Below are 15,733 nucleotides of genomic sequence, written 5' to 3'. Positions count from 1 at the left end.
CACACTCTCTCTCCCTCTCATAAAAATTCTCTTTATTACAATGTTTATTCATGAATGCGGGCCACGGGGGACAGTAAATAGGCCTGGATTTTCCCGAACCAAAAGAAACAATCATTTAAATTTAAACGAATGCGGAACTTCAATAATGATTGAGTATATCGTACTCCCGTAGTGGCATATACTATACGCTTAATCCCTCGGGCAGGAGATTGGCTTGGGAAATAATTTAATCCCCCCTCCTGATTAAGATGAATCAATCATTTTGATTTAAAAAAGCTATGCATTTATAAGATTGTATATAATGAGACTATTTACCTTTGATACAAAGTGTTAACAATTATTTATAATCATTTGATGTGAAATTTCATAGCTTTGGTATGTCATAGTTTGAGAAAAAAAAAATTTGCAGTTTTAGCTTGGTCAATAAATAAATACAATTACTCAATTTTACATCAAATGGTCAAGATTAATTGTGACTACCTTGTATCAAAGGTGAATGGTCTCATTCTATACTTTTCCCCAGATAAAACACAGTGTTTATGTTAAAAAATCCATATCTCGATCCTCTTACTAGCCGTTTTTTCAAAACTTAAATTATGAAGTATTTCCCTCTTTTAAAAAGAAACTCATGTACAAACCTTATCTGGACTACGCTAAAGTTCATGCTAAAACACAGCTGGAGCAAATCATGCATTTACTCCCTCTAGTAAAACCCTAGTTAGGTATATTTTTAGTATTTAAATTTTTTGAAATCTAGCCTCCTCAATTTCTATATAGAAAAAGAAACACACCTTATATGCTAATGAAAATAACATCATAAAGATAAAACAGAGACTGCCCAAGTATTGTACAATCATGTTCAAGTATTCAGACGGTCAAAATCCTTTTTTTCTATTTTTTTTATTTAAAAATACTCATCCGGCCATTCTGAATAAATTCCAAAATTTCAATTCGAAAGGTCTCCTATTCCATTGCTGTGGGGAGTAATTATTTCGTATGCTCCACATGACTATGATGTACACTTTCAACATCTTACACGGGATTATATTTTTTTATGGGATTATCTTACAAAAAGATTATATACTTTTTGTATACAGATGTCACAATCATTATTGTCCCTCAAATTTTAAAATGGTTGGTTATGAAAATATCATTGAATAGACACAAAGTTCCAAAAAAAAATTTCTTAGATTTTATGATTGACCCCAAACCATCTAATTTGACATCTAATGAGTGAGAATGATTGTGACCTCCATGTATGACAGATAAATGGTCTTTGTAGACAATTCCTTCTTCCACCTCTATCCTAGCTCATATCTATCTTCATATGCATAAACTCCAATTGAGAAAGCTTCCCAAATCCACCTCGAAAATGGATTTTGAATCCATAATTTTACTCGTCTCATGAAGCACAATTATATAAAACTGAAATTTTTAGCCTTAATAACGATCCATTTTGTAACTTATTTTAACTGTTCATTCAATTTTTCAAAGATCATCAGATTTACACTAGACTTGGCATTCCAAGACTTGGCATTCCAAAATCAAGGATTGAAGGCAGAAACGGATTTGCATGCGTTTCAGCTCCAAAATCCCTTGAAAACCAGGGCAGATGCAACCGACCCACCAAAGGCTTTTCCTTTTTAATGGAAACAAGAAGACCACTTGAATTTTGGCTCTCATTTAACAGTAGACAGAGGTACAGTATTCAAAAAGTGCAGTCATGGAGTGTACCAAAGGAATTCATCATCTCAGAGGTTGAATGATGACTACGAAGGGCTGAGATTTATTGTCTCTCTGCTAAATTTACAAGTTGCCGACACATTTCCCAGTCCCACAACCGTGTAAATGGACCAATATTCAATACCAAATCTTAAAGAAAGGATGTTTGGCCAAGACCACGATCTGAATATCAAATAATACATACATAAATTGTAATTAACTTGGCCCAAAAAGAGAGTACATGGGAACAGAGAACAAAACCATGTGTGTTTTACAAAACTGCCTCAGTACCGAAAGATCGCTCTCTCTCTTTGGTATTAGAAGTTACATGAGCAGATGCAGAACACATGAACACATCGCTGATTTCATGTGAGGCATTGGAGCTCATGTATGTTGTTTGATGCTCACTAACTGCACAGCGCCATAGAGCACTCTGTCTCTCTCTCTCTCCACCCTAATCTATGGCCCGGTCATGAACATCTCAGCGGCACAGCTCATAGCCCCCAGCCCTCCTCTTTCCAACAATGCGAGTGCAAGCTCCCCCTCCCCCAAACCCCTCAAACCATCTGCCACCCTCCTCACCACATCGCTCTCTACCTCGCTGATCCACCACGGCACCATCCTCACCACCACCGCAAGAAAGGACACTACGTATGCCCTCACCCACTCCATCATTGATGACGATATCTCCCCATCAAGGGCCCCACCCAAAAACTCCATGTGCCTCCCCACCACTCTTGCACGGGCACGCCTTCGCACCATCGCAATGCCCGGAGGCCCCGACTCCTCTGTGGGACCCCACATGAAGCACCCGCACAAAACCAATAAGTAGGCCATTGCATAGCCCTCTAAGATGGGTCGACGTGCCTGTGGTCCCATGGCTCTAGGCCCGCCAGAGAGGAGCCAGGTGGGCAGAGTCTCTTCATAGAGCAACTGCACTTGCTGTGGCCCACCTGCCAGGCACAGCAGGCTCGCCCCTAGCATTGCCGCCTCCCTCACGCTGGCTGCCGTGCCAGAAAGTGACACCTGGCACGATCTGAGCCGTTGGGATGATCCAATCAGTGGCTCAGGCAGCTTCGAGAGATCCCGGGCAGTCTCAACAACGAGCTTCAAGATGGCTTCGGTCACGAAGGAGACGTTGTGTATGGTTCGACAAGTGCGTAGGAAGAGGAAGCCAGGGGCCACGGGCATGCGACCCCCCCATGATGCACGATTGGCAACGCCATTTCCCACTAATGCGCCAACCCCACCTAGGCCCACCAGGCCCGAGGGGCCCAAAAAGGCAGAGAAGCAGCTCTTAAGGAGCTGAAAGATAGCATCCTTGTCTTGCTTGAAGACAGAGCGGGAGCATGAGAATACGATGAAGTCATGCCATCGCCGCACTTTTTGTGCCCATAATGCCCCTATGATGGGCATGCTGGGCCAGGGGCAACCAGAGGCAGCACTCTCGAGGGCAGGGCCCACAACACTGTGAATGAATTCGAGGCTCTTGTCTAGCTTAAATGTGATGGTCAGGCTCACCAGCGCAGCCATGGGGAGAGGGAGCGTCATCTGGGCGAGCCCACCTGTTTGTTGTGCATGATGGGAACCACTCAAATCAATGTGTGTGTGTGTAAGAGAGAGAGAGAGAGAGAGAGAGAGAGCATTAAAGATCAAATATATATAAAGAGAGAGTTGCTCATATCAATGTGAGAGAGAGAGAAAGAGAGATGTCTAGGCCATTGCTCTGCTTGTGTAAAGAGAATGCCTGGTGACAATTTTGTTACTTCTACAACATACATTGGCTCACTTTCACCACTAATCAAAATCATTGCATGGCAAAGTGAAAGATGAAGATCACAAAGATAATCCAAGCAAAACCGAAAATGAGAAAATGCTGAGAAATCATCATCCAGATAGCCCAAAGATCAAGGATTGTAATAAGAGCGCATACACCAAGAGTATGGTATATGCCCTCTACTCCCTTGGTTAGAAGACCTACTTGGGAGAATCTTTTCAATCTAAAATTTTGGAAACCGCCTAAGAATCACTAGATGATTGTTCTCAAAAAACAAAATTCAAAATTTTGAGTTTTCTAATACATAGATCTCACACTTTAAAGATTGTATGGTTTCTATTCAATCGTTAGACATTATTTTTTCAAGCGCATATAGAGTGCAACAAAGGAAATTTAATTTATTGAGATTAGTATATGGGTTGACAAGACAAAAAATGATAGAATTCGGAATGAATACATTTTAGGAACTTAGGGGTAGCTCCAACGATAAAATGATGGAAAGTACACTAACAACACCGACTAGGAGGGGTAATTTTGGTACAAGAAAATGGCTCTAAAAGGGCAAGGGGAATGCCTGGATGGAAGTAGAGAGAAAAGATATGGTGACTTATAGTCAGACTGAGGGTATGGCCCTTGATAGAGCGGAATGGTGGAATAGGATTCTTATAGCCAAGCCCAAATAGTTAGGACAAGACTCAGACGATAATGATGAAGATAGTATATGGGTTGAATACGTTACATCCCCGAAATTTGGGGTCCTAAAATTAATCTTAAAATTGAAATTTTCCCAAGGGAGCAAATGGAAAGTATTACTCAGGTGGAAGCATAAAATATTTTGGTTTGAATTGATGATAAAATAATAAAATAACAAAGAGAGAAGATATAGACCTGAATAAGAACTGGGGAGCTCAACACCGGTAGCAGCAAGAATTTCCTTCATTTCAGCTTCGATAGAGAGAAGGTTTGCAGCAGGACTAGGCCAGTCTGTTCCATTCATGGCAACAGGCTTCCAAATACCACGAGAAACCTCCGCAGAGAAGTAGCTTATAATGGTCCCAATAGAAGCCGGCAGAAAGTCCACCAGGTCCCTCAAGCCTGCAAATAAAGAATTGAACAGTTCATTTTTTATTTCAAGGAAGAAATATATAAATACTGAACAAGTTATATTCTGAAATCCAAATTAATTAATTTAAATTGTATAAGGAAAACAAAGACTATGATAGCTCCTCAAACCTAATCCAGCACCAAAACTGTGAAAGTAGTCTTAATGAGAATGATACGCAAATCCAACAAATGAAATGCAGCTGACAAAATGCCAAAACCTTCAAAATAGAAGACAAGCTCACACATCCTTGTGTCTTGGAGCTCAAAAGCACATTTGGGAAAACCAACAAGGAAAGTATAATATAACCTAATGGAAAACCACTGCACATGGGATATCCCCGTCCAATGAATTTGAAGGACCATGATGGAGAGAGAAAGGGACCCACCAGGACAGGACATGACCCAAGTGCCACTCTCTCTCCATCACCATCCATCACTCAATGGACAGTTATGGTCCCTCCAGAACTATGTATGATTTTCCACAATCCACTGGACAATGATGACCCTCTAACGGACTCTTTTACATTTTTTCATAGTCACTAGACTAGACATACTTCCCAAAACCAATAAAACCAGAAAGGAAGTTGCAACCAACCCGTCGTCAAATCCCGAGATGAAAGCTTTCTATGAGCACATGCTGTGAGCACGGCCTCCAGCACAAAGGGAATAGCCTCAAGCACCTCCCATGCTGGAATCATGGGCCTCTGACCACTGTCTTCTCCATTCCTTGGTGACCCACTCAAGCTCCCACTCGAAGGGGTGTTTGGACCATTAACCCCACCTTTATTCATCTTCTTATAAATCATACTGAGAATCTTATTGGCAACCTGGTGCACTGGATTCCCACTGCATAGTCCAGAAAGTGTTGAAGCTATACAAGCTTGATTTTGGCGATACCAAGCTCTTAGTTTTGGAAATGAGTCGATATAAATTGAATGTTGGTTCTCTCTCTTTCCAGTTTTCTCATTGGTCCCCTTCGTTGCATTGGAAGCAACTCGACCATTATGGAGTAATAGAAGATACTCTAAAGTGAGTCCAGAGAAAAGAGGAGGGCCGCGTCCTACTATGTAGTGCTCGTGAGGGGGTCGATAGAACTTCCATAACCGAAGTAGAAAGAGAAATGCACAGGAGAAAACCATATAAGCTGGATTTTCTTCTCCACCGCTTGGTTTAGGGTCAGATGCAGGCATCAGAGTCCCAAACGTCTCACTGATGGGCATTAAAGCAGCTGCAACTTCAGGAATCTGCAAAATTAGTTGGGTTTAATAGAAAACCTGCTGATAAGGCTACTGGATGACTTAATAATCACATGTTAGTTACCAAATGAGTTTCGATCCACTATATAGCCATAAATTTGAAATTCTAAATGAAGTTCTTACATTGGGTTTTGGCACTCACAAAGAAAAGGACAAATTTTACCGAGTTGGCCGAATGCTTTGAAGTGTTTTAAATTTAGAGTATCTGGCTTCTTTGTTTGAATTGATTGATTTCTAACACAGCATTTGGTAAGGCCATTTGGCACTCTCGTAAAAACTAAGGCCACCCATATATCTTGCGTTTGTCTTTATCAGAAACTTGAAGAGTCAAGCTACAGTTGGAATACAATAAAACCAAATTATATAATGCCCAAGATCAAAATTCTGGTTTACCACGCCGTACAAAGAAAGGATATGGACAGTGTCAATTGAGGACAGTCCAAAAAGGACTGCCTGCAACATGGATGTATAAGAAACCAAGTGACTTCCAGGTCCAGTGAAGTCCGGTGGTGCAGGAGGGGACAGAAGCTTCACCACAAACCGCACTACATGTTCCTGCAAAAAGGAAACAATGTTAACAAAGCAACATGGAGTGTAGTCCAAAGTAGGAATTATGGAGAAGAAATTCTGCTTAATAACCTATGTGGCCACAAAGAACAGAATATACTAGATTTAATCATTTAAGCATTTAAACAACTACCCATTGGAGATGTTACTTGTTTTACTAGGTTACAAGTAACCTACTTTCTTCAACAATAAAAAGTAAATCGAATGTAGAAAATTTTATTGCAACTACTTGCATTTTCCATCAGAATCCAAAGTGAAAAAGGACAAGATACCATAAAAAAATTAAGGAATAAAACAAAAAGAACATAAATAAAACGCTCTCAAAAACCAAAAGATATCTAGAATTGACATAATCAAAATTGAAAACAAAAGCACAAAGTTTCTCATGTCGAAAGGCAGGGACACCAAACTGCTCATGAGAAATAGCAGAAGAGACTGAAAAACTGGCATGCTTGCTGAACCTCATATATTGACACATAAAACTATCTTCTTCTTCTATGAGTGTGGCAAAGGCACAATTCCATGCATTGTCTTAATTCCAATATGGTAGTTACTATTCAAAAACATGCATTACCTGAATATTAAATCCACGAATGAGAGAAGCACCACAGAGAATTCTAGCTGCAGCTATCCTTTCCTCTTCTGCTCCAGTTAAGGCAATATGATAGATTTTCTCAAGTTCTGCTAAACTTCAAAATAAGAAAGAGAAAGTCAAGAACCAAAATGCTACAAGGAAAGGGCACTATAAGCCAATGAGACATGGAAAATTACAAATCATAGATCATCAGGGTCATCACCGTCCGGTGAACACAATGGATGGTTGTGGAAAGAGGACGGACACAACAGAAAAATATATGATCCCATTTATGGACGACACTCACTCTAAAACATGTTAAGAATTTCATTAGACGGTGATGACCCAATGGACTATGTACTTGCATAGTCCACCAGAAAGTACACCTTGCCATGGCAGAATCATAAGCAATAAAAGCTTAATTCCTGAACTACTCTATGGCATTACATTTTGGAAACATAAATATTCCCTTATGAAGAAAAGCCATTCAGCACGTTTGAGATTGGGCATATGATTGGTTAAGGTGTTCACCTCATCCCAGGTTTGAATCCAAATGCTGAATTACCAAAAAAGAAAAAAAATTCAGCCAAAGATCGAAAAATACCTTGCAGCAGGAGTCATGCTCAATGCATATTTCAGGGTATTCAATGGATCTCCTTTCATGAAGGCAGACCAAGGAGATACTGGAGGCAGTGTGGTGTCTGGCCGTGGTGGAGTAACCGATCTACCAACAAAACCAGGCCAGAAATATGCTGATGTGTCGATCAATTTTCTCGCAATACAAGCTTCAACAATTAGGTGACGCATGTCCCCAACTGCAAAAGAAAATAAAACACTAAGCTCCAAACAAGTAAAATCATCATAGATAATAATTTGGCTCCTTAAATTTGTATTCTGCATGTTCTTCATTATATTAATAGTCATCGATGATTACAGGCTTTTCATTTATCAAACCATGAGCTTTCACTGAGAATTCAAATAAACCACCTACACAGAATAATAATAAGAGTAACTTCTAACAAATTTTTTAAAAATAAGTAAAAACGGATCACCTGCTTTAACTGAGGTATCACTACGGCTGGCTCCATTAAAACTGTCAGAAACAAATCCCGCTGCTTTTGCAGCTGCGAGGTTAGCAGCAGGCACAACAGAGGGAGGAGGCAATAGGAGCCCAGAAAACTGCCCTAATACCTGAAGAGAAGAAATCAATCCTTGCCTTCTCGAAGTAGGTAAGTTCCCATCCTTTCCATGCTCATCAGTGGTTCCTGAATTTTGGGTTACACCACCATTAATAAGTGAAGAGTCTTCCATGTCTTCCTCAATGACACGAGCAGCAGCAAGGGGTGTAATAGACAGAAGAACGCATAATCGAGCATCTAGATGGGGTACTGGGCCTTCTAGTGGGTCACGCTCCTACAATGCAATTGTCATCGTGTTATTAATAGTCAAACAATTTGGGTGCACATGTAATGATAAGTGTAGTGGTCCAACATGAGAAAAGGGAAAGTATGGCAGTCAAAACATTATAAAGAGACCCAGGTAAGTTTCTTTCATATGATATGAGAATGGAAAAGCACAGCAGAGATAGGATTAATCTTAACTCGTTGCACAAGGCGCAGAGCAGAAATCCATAGACTTTGAAATGTCTCTTGCCAGCTAGCTCGGTTCATCACTTTGAGTGTTTTGATTAGTTCTGCAGTAGGGTTTCATGAAGTTAGAAACAAAATGACCAAAAATATATATTTTGAGTCATATTATTAAGTTAGGATATATACAACACAGAGATTCTTTGAGGCGCCCAGTCAATGGAACAGTATAGGCCAAATGGCCCAGATTGAAGAATCAGAGGTGATTGGGATGGCCTACATTTACTGAAAATGGCGAACACAATTGGGCCCACATTTTTATGCATATCCACTTTTTATTTTTATTTGGGAAGCCTACATAAAAAGCAGATTAGTGCAAAATTAGGGGTCCATCTAACACTTTAACATAATTAAAAAAAAAAAATTGTAGTAGGCAAAGCAGACAGTTTATTTCTGGGAGCATCAATCGGGGCTGGCTTATACTTTACATAGGCTCCGTAGGCTCATATGGTCTTTTTACATTATATATAGGAAAAGCGTTGTATGAGTGAGGGGACGCATGCAATCCTCTGACCATTTAACGTCCATCTTTATGATGGAATAGAAAAAACAACCGGACCATTTCAAAAAATAGAGGGCTTAGAAAATTTAAAAAAAAAAAAAAAAAAAACAATTTGAAAATTTTTAATTATTTATGATCACTATAGCCTACATTATGGATCCTTAAATTTTCGGATCAAAATCCATTTGTTGAATAGATTTTACAAGGAGGACGTACATCAACAGATGAGGCCGCCGACTCACACACACACACACATGCACGTGCGCGAGCGCACATTCACGCGCGCGAGCGCACACGCACACACAGTCTATAGAAAAAGAAGTATACACTTTGGAGAAGAAGTTTACTGAACCAGCCAGCCCACAGATCATCAGTACAGGTTGGACGGCTCAGATTCAATCTCACAAATCTAACAACCAATGTGTATGCACCCTCTTCTACTTTGAATTTTTTATAAATCATTTGACCTGAAATCTTGGGGAAAGGTACCCCAAACCTAGGCGGACTAAAATAAATCTCCAAATATAATATTCTAAAAAAATTTATCAAATGCCCCTGCAAATGCTGGCAATCGGATGGTTCAATCAAGGCAGTCCATCTCACAAGGATCCAGTAGGACAGCTCACAAATCTTGGTCACCACCGAAGGACATTCACATATAACAGAATAAACTTTGAAAATGTTGAATTGCAGCTGCTTTCCCAAATTAAAACATTAAAATAAGAAAGACACGATTAAAAATTATCCATATTATGCACGTTGAGCTCCACCCAATTTTGGCAAAAGAGGCTGGTTATCAGCCACATTTAGAGCTGAAACCAAATTTAGCTCAAAAGCATAATCTATGTATTAGACGTTGAAATGCAAGTTTTTTCCCCTCTATCGTCAAGGTTGAAATGCAAGTTTAAAGGCAATCATTGGCTCAAATGCAGAGGAATGGCACACACCTGATAGTATCTCAATAGCCGACGTTGCTGGTAGTTGTTTCCCATCCATTACATTCTCCATATAAAGATCAAAAGAAATCCAAGAAGCCGAATGAGCAACTCCAAAATTATGGCGCAATACTGAGTTAGAACACCCAATATCAATCATGGCTCTGATAACTTGACACTTATTCAATTGGTTTTCCCGCTCTAGGACCCTCTGCAGGGCTCCAGACAACTTCCCGATTAGAGGAGTCCCCACTTTCATGTTTGGCAATTTTGATTTATGGGCTTCGAGATACTGTAGTCTCTGTAGCAAACCACGGTACTTTTCAGGCCTAGTATTTGCAGAAAACATCTTATCAGTATGTCTTCTCATGATTGCTCTTTCTAGAAAAATAATATATAAATTAGAGTACAAGTATAATTTAACCCAATGTATTATGGAAACCCAGAGAACATAGGGTCATTACCACCCGATGAACGATGGATGATGATGGACAGAGAGTGGGAACAACCAAAACACGACATGAAACCCATTCGTGGATACCACTCTCTCTCCATCACTATCCATCATTTCATCAAAAAGAGAAGACCACAATGGTCTATGGTTTTCCATAATCTATAGGAGTTAAGTATATGTCCCAGGAGAGTTATGCAGGTCAAGATATGATCTAACAACCATAAAACTAATGCAAGAGTTCACATAGAAGAAAAGCAACAAACACAAAAGTAGAATAATGATTCACAAGTTATGATGCACGAGCCGAAGCAAGACCGATGATTTTTTGCTTTCAAACAGCTTCCCAACCACTTCAATGGCCGCATAAGAATTCATACTCCGCAGATGATCACGGTGCTCAAGCAATCTATCATTTTTATTCCCTTTAATATTCCCTTTAACATCTATATCCATGTCTCCAGCTCCAGCTGTCCCATATAGTCCGTTCTTCTCTCTAGCCGTCCCTTGCAATCCCCAATCTTCTAACGTGCAATCCACCAAAGTAGAGATAACACTAAATAGGAACAATACCACCGCTTGTCCAAGCTCCACTACTTTGACCCCAAATATATGTGAAAGTTGAAGGGTATCATCTACAGATTTCAAAATCCTGAAAAGGAGAAAGAGGCATTTCATTTTTTCAATTGCTGTAAATGGGTTTTTATTTGCAAGCTATCTAGTTAACACGAATAAAACCAAGCATCATGTTCTACCATAAAATTGAACAGAGAGGATAAGCTCAAACACCTATGTATCCTTTGACACCCCAAACTGTACAAAAACCAACTCAAACTCTTCAACCAACGGAAATAGAATAAATGCTGCCTACCTATGTTCAAGAATAAATGGCACCATAAAGCATCATAAATATGTAATAGGTTAATAATCCAAGGGAAGAAGAAAAAACTAGATATTTTGTGAAAGTGCAACTCACACCCCAGAAATAATCCAGGTTAAAATTTTCATAGAAAATCACCAACAATATATACCACACTGACCATGCACATCACAACTGAAGCAAAAGAATGAACACCAATAACCTTAAGTGGATTTCCGGGAGAGGGGAGTGTTATTATGCCCCATGCCATGCAGATATGGGCATAAATGCTTAGAGAGAGAGAGAGAGAGAGGAGTAGAGAAAACAGTTCTATAACGGAGCATGTAATGATTGTCTAGGAACCCAGCTGAACAATATACAGTTACCAACACATAGAGAAATGCATTAGAATGATGGGGAAGAAATGCATTAAGGGGAACAAATGCATTTAGAATCAAGCATAACATGCATTAAAATGAAGCATAACATTGCCATGCCCCCTAATGAATGTCTTCTTGGGAAATATTCAGCAAATTCATAAACATTATTAAACAAGCATGATCGAAGTTAATTTCACCTAGTCCAGAATCTACAGCTAGGACTATTCTGCATTTTAACATCTGGGGATATTGATCAGGAAGAAGTTGAAAACACGCACTTTTCCTTACATGGCGCCGCTTTTGTTGAGAGAAATGAAAAGGCATATCTGCTAACAAGCTCGAGATATAGCCTGTAAGCCTCTGGTTGATTCAGCCTTTGAGGAATCACCCTGAAATTTAAATGCAAGTTTGTATCAAAGCATGTTTCACTAAATTAACAGAATCCTTTTCAATGAATGAAATTAACAGAACTGTTTTCTTTATTTTGCAACTCCACCATGGTCTCTCCCGAGCCAGTCATGCCAGTCCCAAACCCGGATGAGAAAGGAGGAGGATTGTCAACCAGCATAAAACTTTTACCACATAAGAGTAGAATGGCGAACAGGATTCGTGTAGCCGACCCCAAATAGTTGGGATAAGGCTTGGATGATGATGATAATGTTTTCTTTATTTTGATAATTTGTATCTTCCAATAAAACAATACAGAAGCAACCATCTGAAAGCATTTAATCATTCCTTTCTAAAATGATTGAAGAAATAAGTGCCAACATTCTTCTGAACTTGGAGAACATTACAGAAACGTGAAGCAAAAGTGCCATCTGTAAAAAATACAGAGGAAAATAGAAATAAAGCAATGCCCATTTCTAAAAGGAATGAAAAAACAAATATCTCCATTCCTTCTGAAATTCAAAAACACTACTAAAATGTAGACATATATAAAAACCAATAGGAAAATAGTAAATAAAGCAATACCCATTTGAGAATGTACAAGACTACAAGTAATTAACATCAGGAACTTCTAGCTAGTAATCCAATATGTAAATCAAGAAACCAAACATAGCTCTTAGGAGTAAACTTTACCAATAAATAACAAAACACTCAAATAAAGGGTAAATATTTTCTATGATATGAATTCTGGGAGCTTCCTCTACATTCCCAATTCTTTCTTAATCAAAATCAAATTTTAATTGTTTGATTGATGTAATCTGTCTACTTCCAACGAGAAAGAATGAAACCCAAATTTCTATTTTGTCAAAAAATTATAAAATTGGATGAAGATTAATAACTTCGAGAGAAATGCCGAGACCAAAAGTTCTAACTTGATCAAACAAAAAATAACACACGCACATAAAGAAGCTATCTACTGTGAGAGAAGAGAGAGCCCATTTTTTATCATGAAAACCCAAAATTTTGAAACCCAAAATTTCAACTTGATAAAAAAACCAAAAGCTACTATCTACTGAGAGAGAGAGACCCATATTTTCTCCTCAGGAGAACAAGTGGTTCAAGCAATAAGATTACCTGGAAGTGAGCAAAGCAAGGAGTTGCAGAGAAGAAACGAGCTGAGAGCTCACCGCGTGCTCTATGTATTTCCATAAAAGAGGAGTATTGTTAGCCCAACAAAGGTGAGAGACCAGTAAGTGCCCTAACTCTGAACTAGGAAGCCCCACACCACTCTCTTGCAAAGCGCTGCTAACCTCCATGGCCCAAATTAATGGTGGGTCTTTGCGTTCAAGAGAATGCCTCAAAATACCAGAAATTTGGTCCTCCATGTTAGAGGAGGGAGAAGAAGCCAGGTCCCCTCCTTCACCTGCTCACCACCTCTAAATCTCTAATTGCCAGAAACCAGTTCTTTGAACATATACCATTCTCCCTCTCTCTCTATAAATCGCTAATGGCCGAAAACCAGCTCTCTCTCTCTCTCTCTTTCTCTCTCTAAACCAGGTCCCCTTCTTCACTTTCTCACCACCTTTAAATCTCTAATGGCCAGAAACCAGTTCTTTGAGCATATACCATTCTCCCTCCCTCTCTATAAATAGCTACTGGCCAAAAACCAGCGCTCGCTCTCTCTCTCTCGCTCTCTAAATTTCGAATGGTGTGATTTGTAAAAGGCCGAGGCCGTAAACAATCAAAGTAGGCCGAACCTTCGAATAGTGCTTCAGTATTAGAAATCTTCATCATGGTCTGAAAATTTATTTTTATTACTGGTTATAAAATTTAAAGTCAAAAAACAGTGTAGATTTATAACATTTTAAAATCTTGAAAAATTGACAATTTAGGTAATATATTACAAAATCCACTATTTCCATAGACTATTTCAGATTTCTAATGTTCAATAACCAATTCCTTGAATGTATGCCATTCTCTTTCCAATGAATATTTAATCTCACTATCTTCCCTCTCTTTTGAAAATATCAATTTATATTCCAAAATATAGGATATATCCCACGAAACCACTATTAACTTATTTTTATACTTGTTTTTTAGGTTAGACATGTTCATCGATTTCTAAATGTCTAACTCCCTTGTTAATTAACAAAACCAGTTTTAGTAATATATAAAGCCTCTCTCTTATGGCCAAAAACCAGATCTTTGAATACTCGTAAAAAAAGATAGACCTTGGACAACCACAATTAACATTCTTTTTATAACTATTTTTTAGGTCAGAGCATAAAAGGATATAAGCTCTTGGAAAACTACAAGGCTATCACATGTCTTAATGCAAGACTTTAAAAAACAAAAGAAAATAGAATAATATTTTGTCGTAAATATTCTTTTGACCAACAATAAAGCCAAGAGACAAAGATGCTCCCTCACGGCCTAAACAGTTTGGAGTATTACGATTTTTGGGACCGTTTGGTTATAATGTGATTAGATGTAAGAATATTTTCGTAATAGTCTGAATCATTCTTTTCACACTAATTTATATGAAAATATTCTCACACCTAACCATATGAGATAATTTTTTCGCCTGGAAATATCTCCCAATAAATATTTTCCACACGAACCAAACGTGCCCTTGATTTGGACATATAATCTTCTCAAAAAATCACACATACTAACATAAGAATTAGTACAAAAATTTGTCACAAATATTTAATAGACACCATCCAGGTTTTAGATTGACTAGCCTAAGATTGAATAGAAACCGTCTAATTTTTTAATGGTTGAATTAAAAGGGCTAAAATCCTTTCCTCATACCTGTGATTTTAAAGTAGGTACTAAATTACCAGGATTAAAAAACAAAATTATTTGCAGGAAAATCTTTTGCCTAAAGGGAATAAGAAATGTTATATCTTAAATTATTTGAGCAACCCTCCTTAACAGGTGCTCCATACCCAACCTACCAGTTTGCCCCCAACAACCACCCTCCCTCATTTTATTCAAGGGATATTTTAGCTAAGACTGGGATTGTGTGCAGTTACATACATTATACATAGATATGAATAAGAATGTCATACCTAGTATCTAAATTGTTTTGTACTATGGTATAAAAAAACATTATATTAAGACATGTATGAACAAGTAATATTTTGATTAATAATGGGAGTTTTTTTACAAGATAGTGATTTTATGCCATGTTTTTATAATAGAATGTAATGAAACAATCTGAGATAATTATGCTAGGGTAGTAGATTTGGTACTTCCAAATTCAAGCCCTTTGTGAGTTTATTCCATTTTGTCGCCATGTGTTTAAATGTCCAAGCATGACACCTTACCATACATAAAGTGTCGGGATAACATTGATTTGAGATAGAAGGTGAAAATAGGCATAATGGAAAATATAATTACCTTAAAGCATACAATTAGCATAAGTGAAGTCATACACCTCATAATCACACTACACAACTTAGCTTTGACATTGGAAACCCTCATGCTAACCTAAAATCTTTTTTCACATATCATTCTGAAATTTGAAACTCAAAACATAGTGCAAATTTTTAGTCCGCATAAATTACC

The 15,733-nt window shown here is 38.4% G+C and overlaps 1 protein-coding gene across 9 annotated transcripts; it reads right to left on the bottom strand.

The window, feature by feature from the left end:
* Positions 1–1,766: 1,766 nt before the first annotated feature.
* Positions 1,767–13,768, bottom strand: LOC18432457 (mediator of RNA polymerase II transcription subunit 33A). 9 transcript variants are annotated; one of them, XR_016060949.1, is made up of 12 exons: positions 13,295–13,768; positions 12,052–12,162; positions 10,824–11,186; positions 10,096–10,412; positions 8,602–8,693; positions 8,053–8,413; positions 7,605–7,815; positions 7,001–7,115; positions 6,263–6,414; positions 5,199–5,847; positions 4,388–4,594; positions 1,767–3,287 (listed from the first exon to the last, which is right to left on the bottom strand). XR_016060949.1 is itself a non-coding variant. In XM_006842560.4 (12 exons), exons 1-12 carry the CDS (start codon positions 13,543–13,545, stop codon positions 2,182–2,184), a joined length of 3,945 nt encoding a protein of 1,314 aa, XP_006842623.1. In that variant the 5' UTR covers positions 13,546–13,768; the 3' UTR covers positions 1,767–2,181. The 9 variants fall into 9 exon arrangements, 5 of the variants coding, with proteins under 5 accessions (XP_006842623.1, XP_088730208.1, XP_020521731.1 ...); XR_016060950.1 differs by having other exon boundaries at positions 6,253–6,414; positions 7,001–7,110; XM_006842560.4 differs by having other exon boundaries at positions 6,253–6,414.
* Between the last annotated feature and the right edge of the window lie 1,965 nt (positions 13,769–15,733).

Source organism: Amborella trichopoda, chromosome 8, assembly GCF_054954075.1.
Source record: "Amborella trichopoda isolate Santa Cruz 75 chromosome 8, AtrichopodaSantaCruz75HAP2 v2.0, whole genome shotgun sequence".
In the NCBI taxonomy this organism is placed as follows: Eukaryota; Viridiplantae; Streptophyta; class Magnoliopsida; order Amborellales; family Amborellaceae; genus Amborella; species Amborella trichopoda.
This window is presented reverse-complemented; position numbering and strand designations above follow the sequence as displayed.

Bases quoted from the DNA above. Each gene is read 5' to 3' on its own strand.
- LOC18432457 (XM_006842560.4), bottom strand. From the start codon at position 13,545: ATGGAGGACCAAATTTCTGGTATTTTGAGGCATTCTCTTGAACGCAAA. The intron at 11,187-12,051 runs GTGCGTGTTTTC...TCTCCTTTTCAG, and splicing joins GCGGCGCCATGTAAGGAAAA to GATTTTGAAATCTGTAGATG. The intron at 10,413-10,823 runs GTGAATCATTAT...TGCAAATACTAG, and splicing joins CGGCTCGTGCATCATAACTT to GCCTGAAAAGTACCGTGGTT.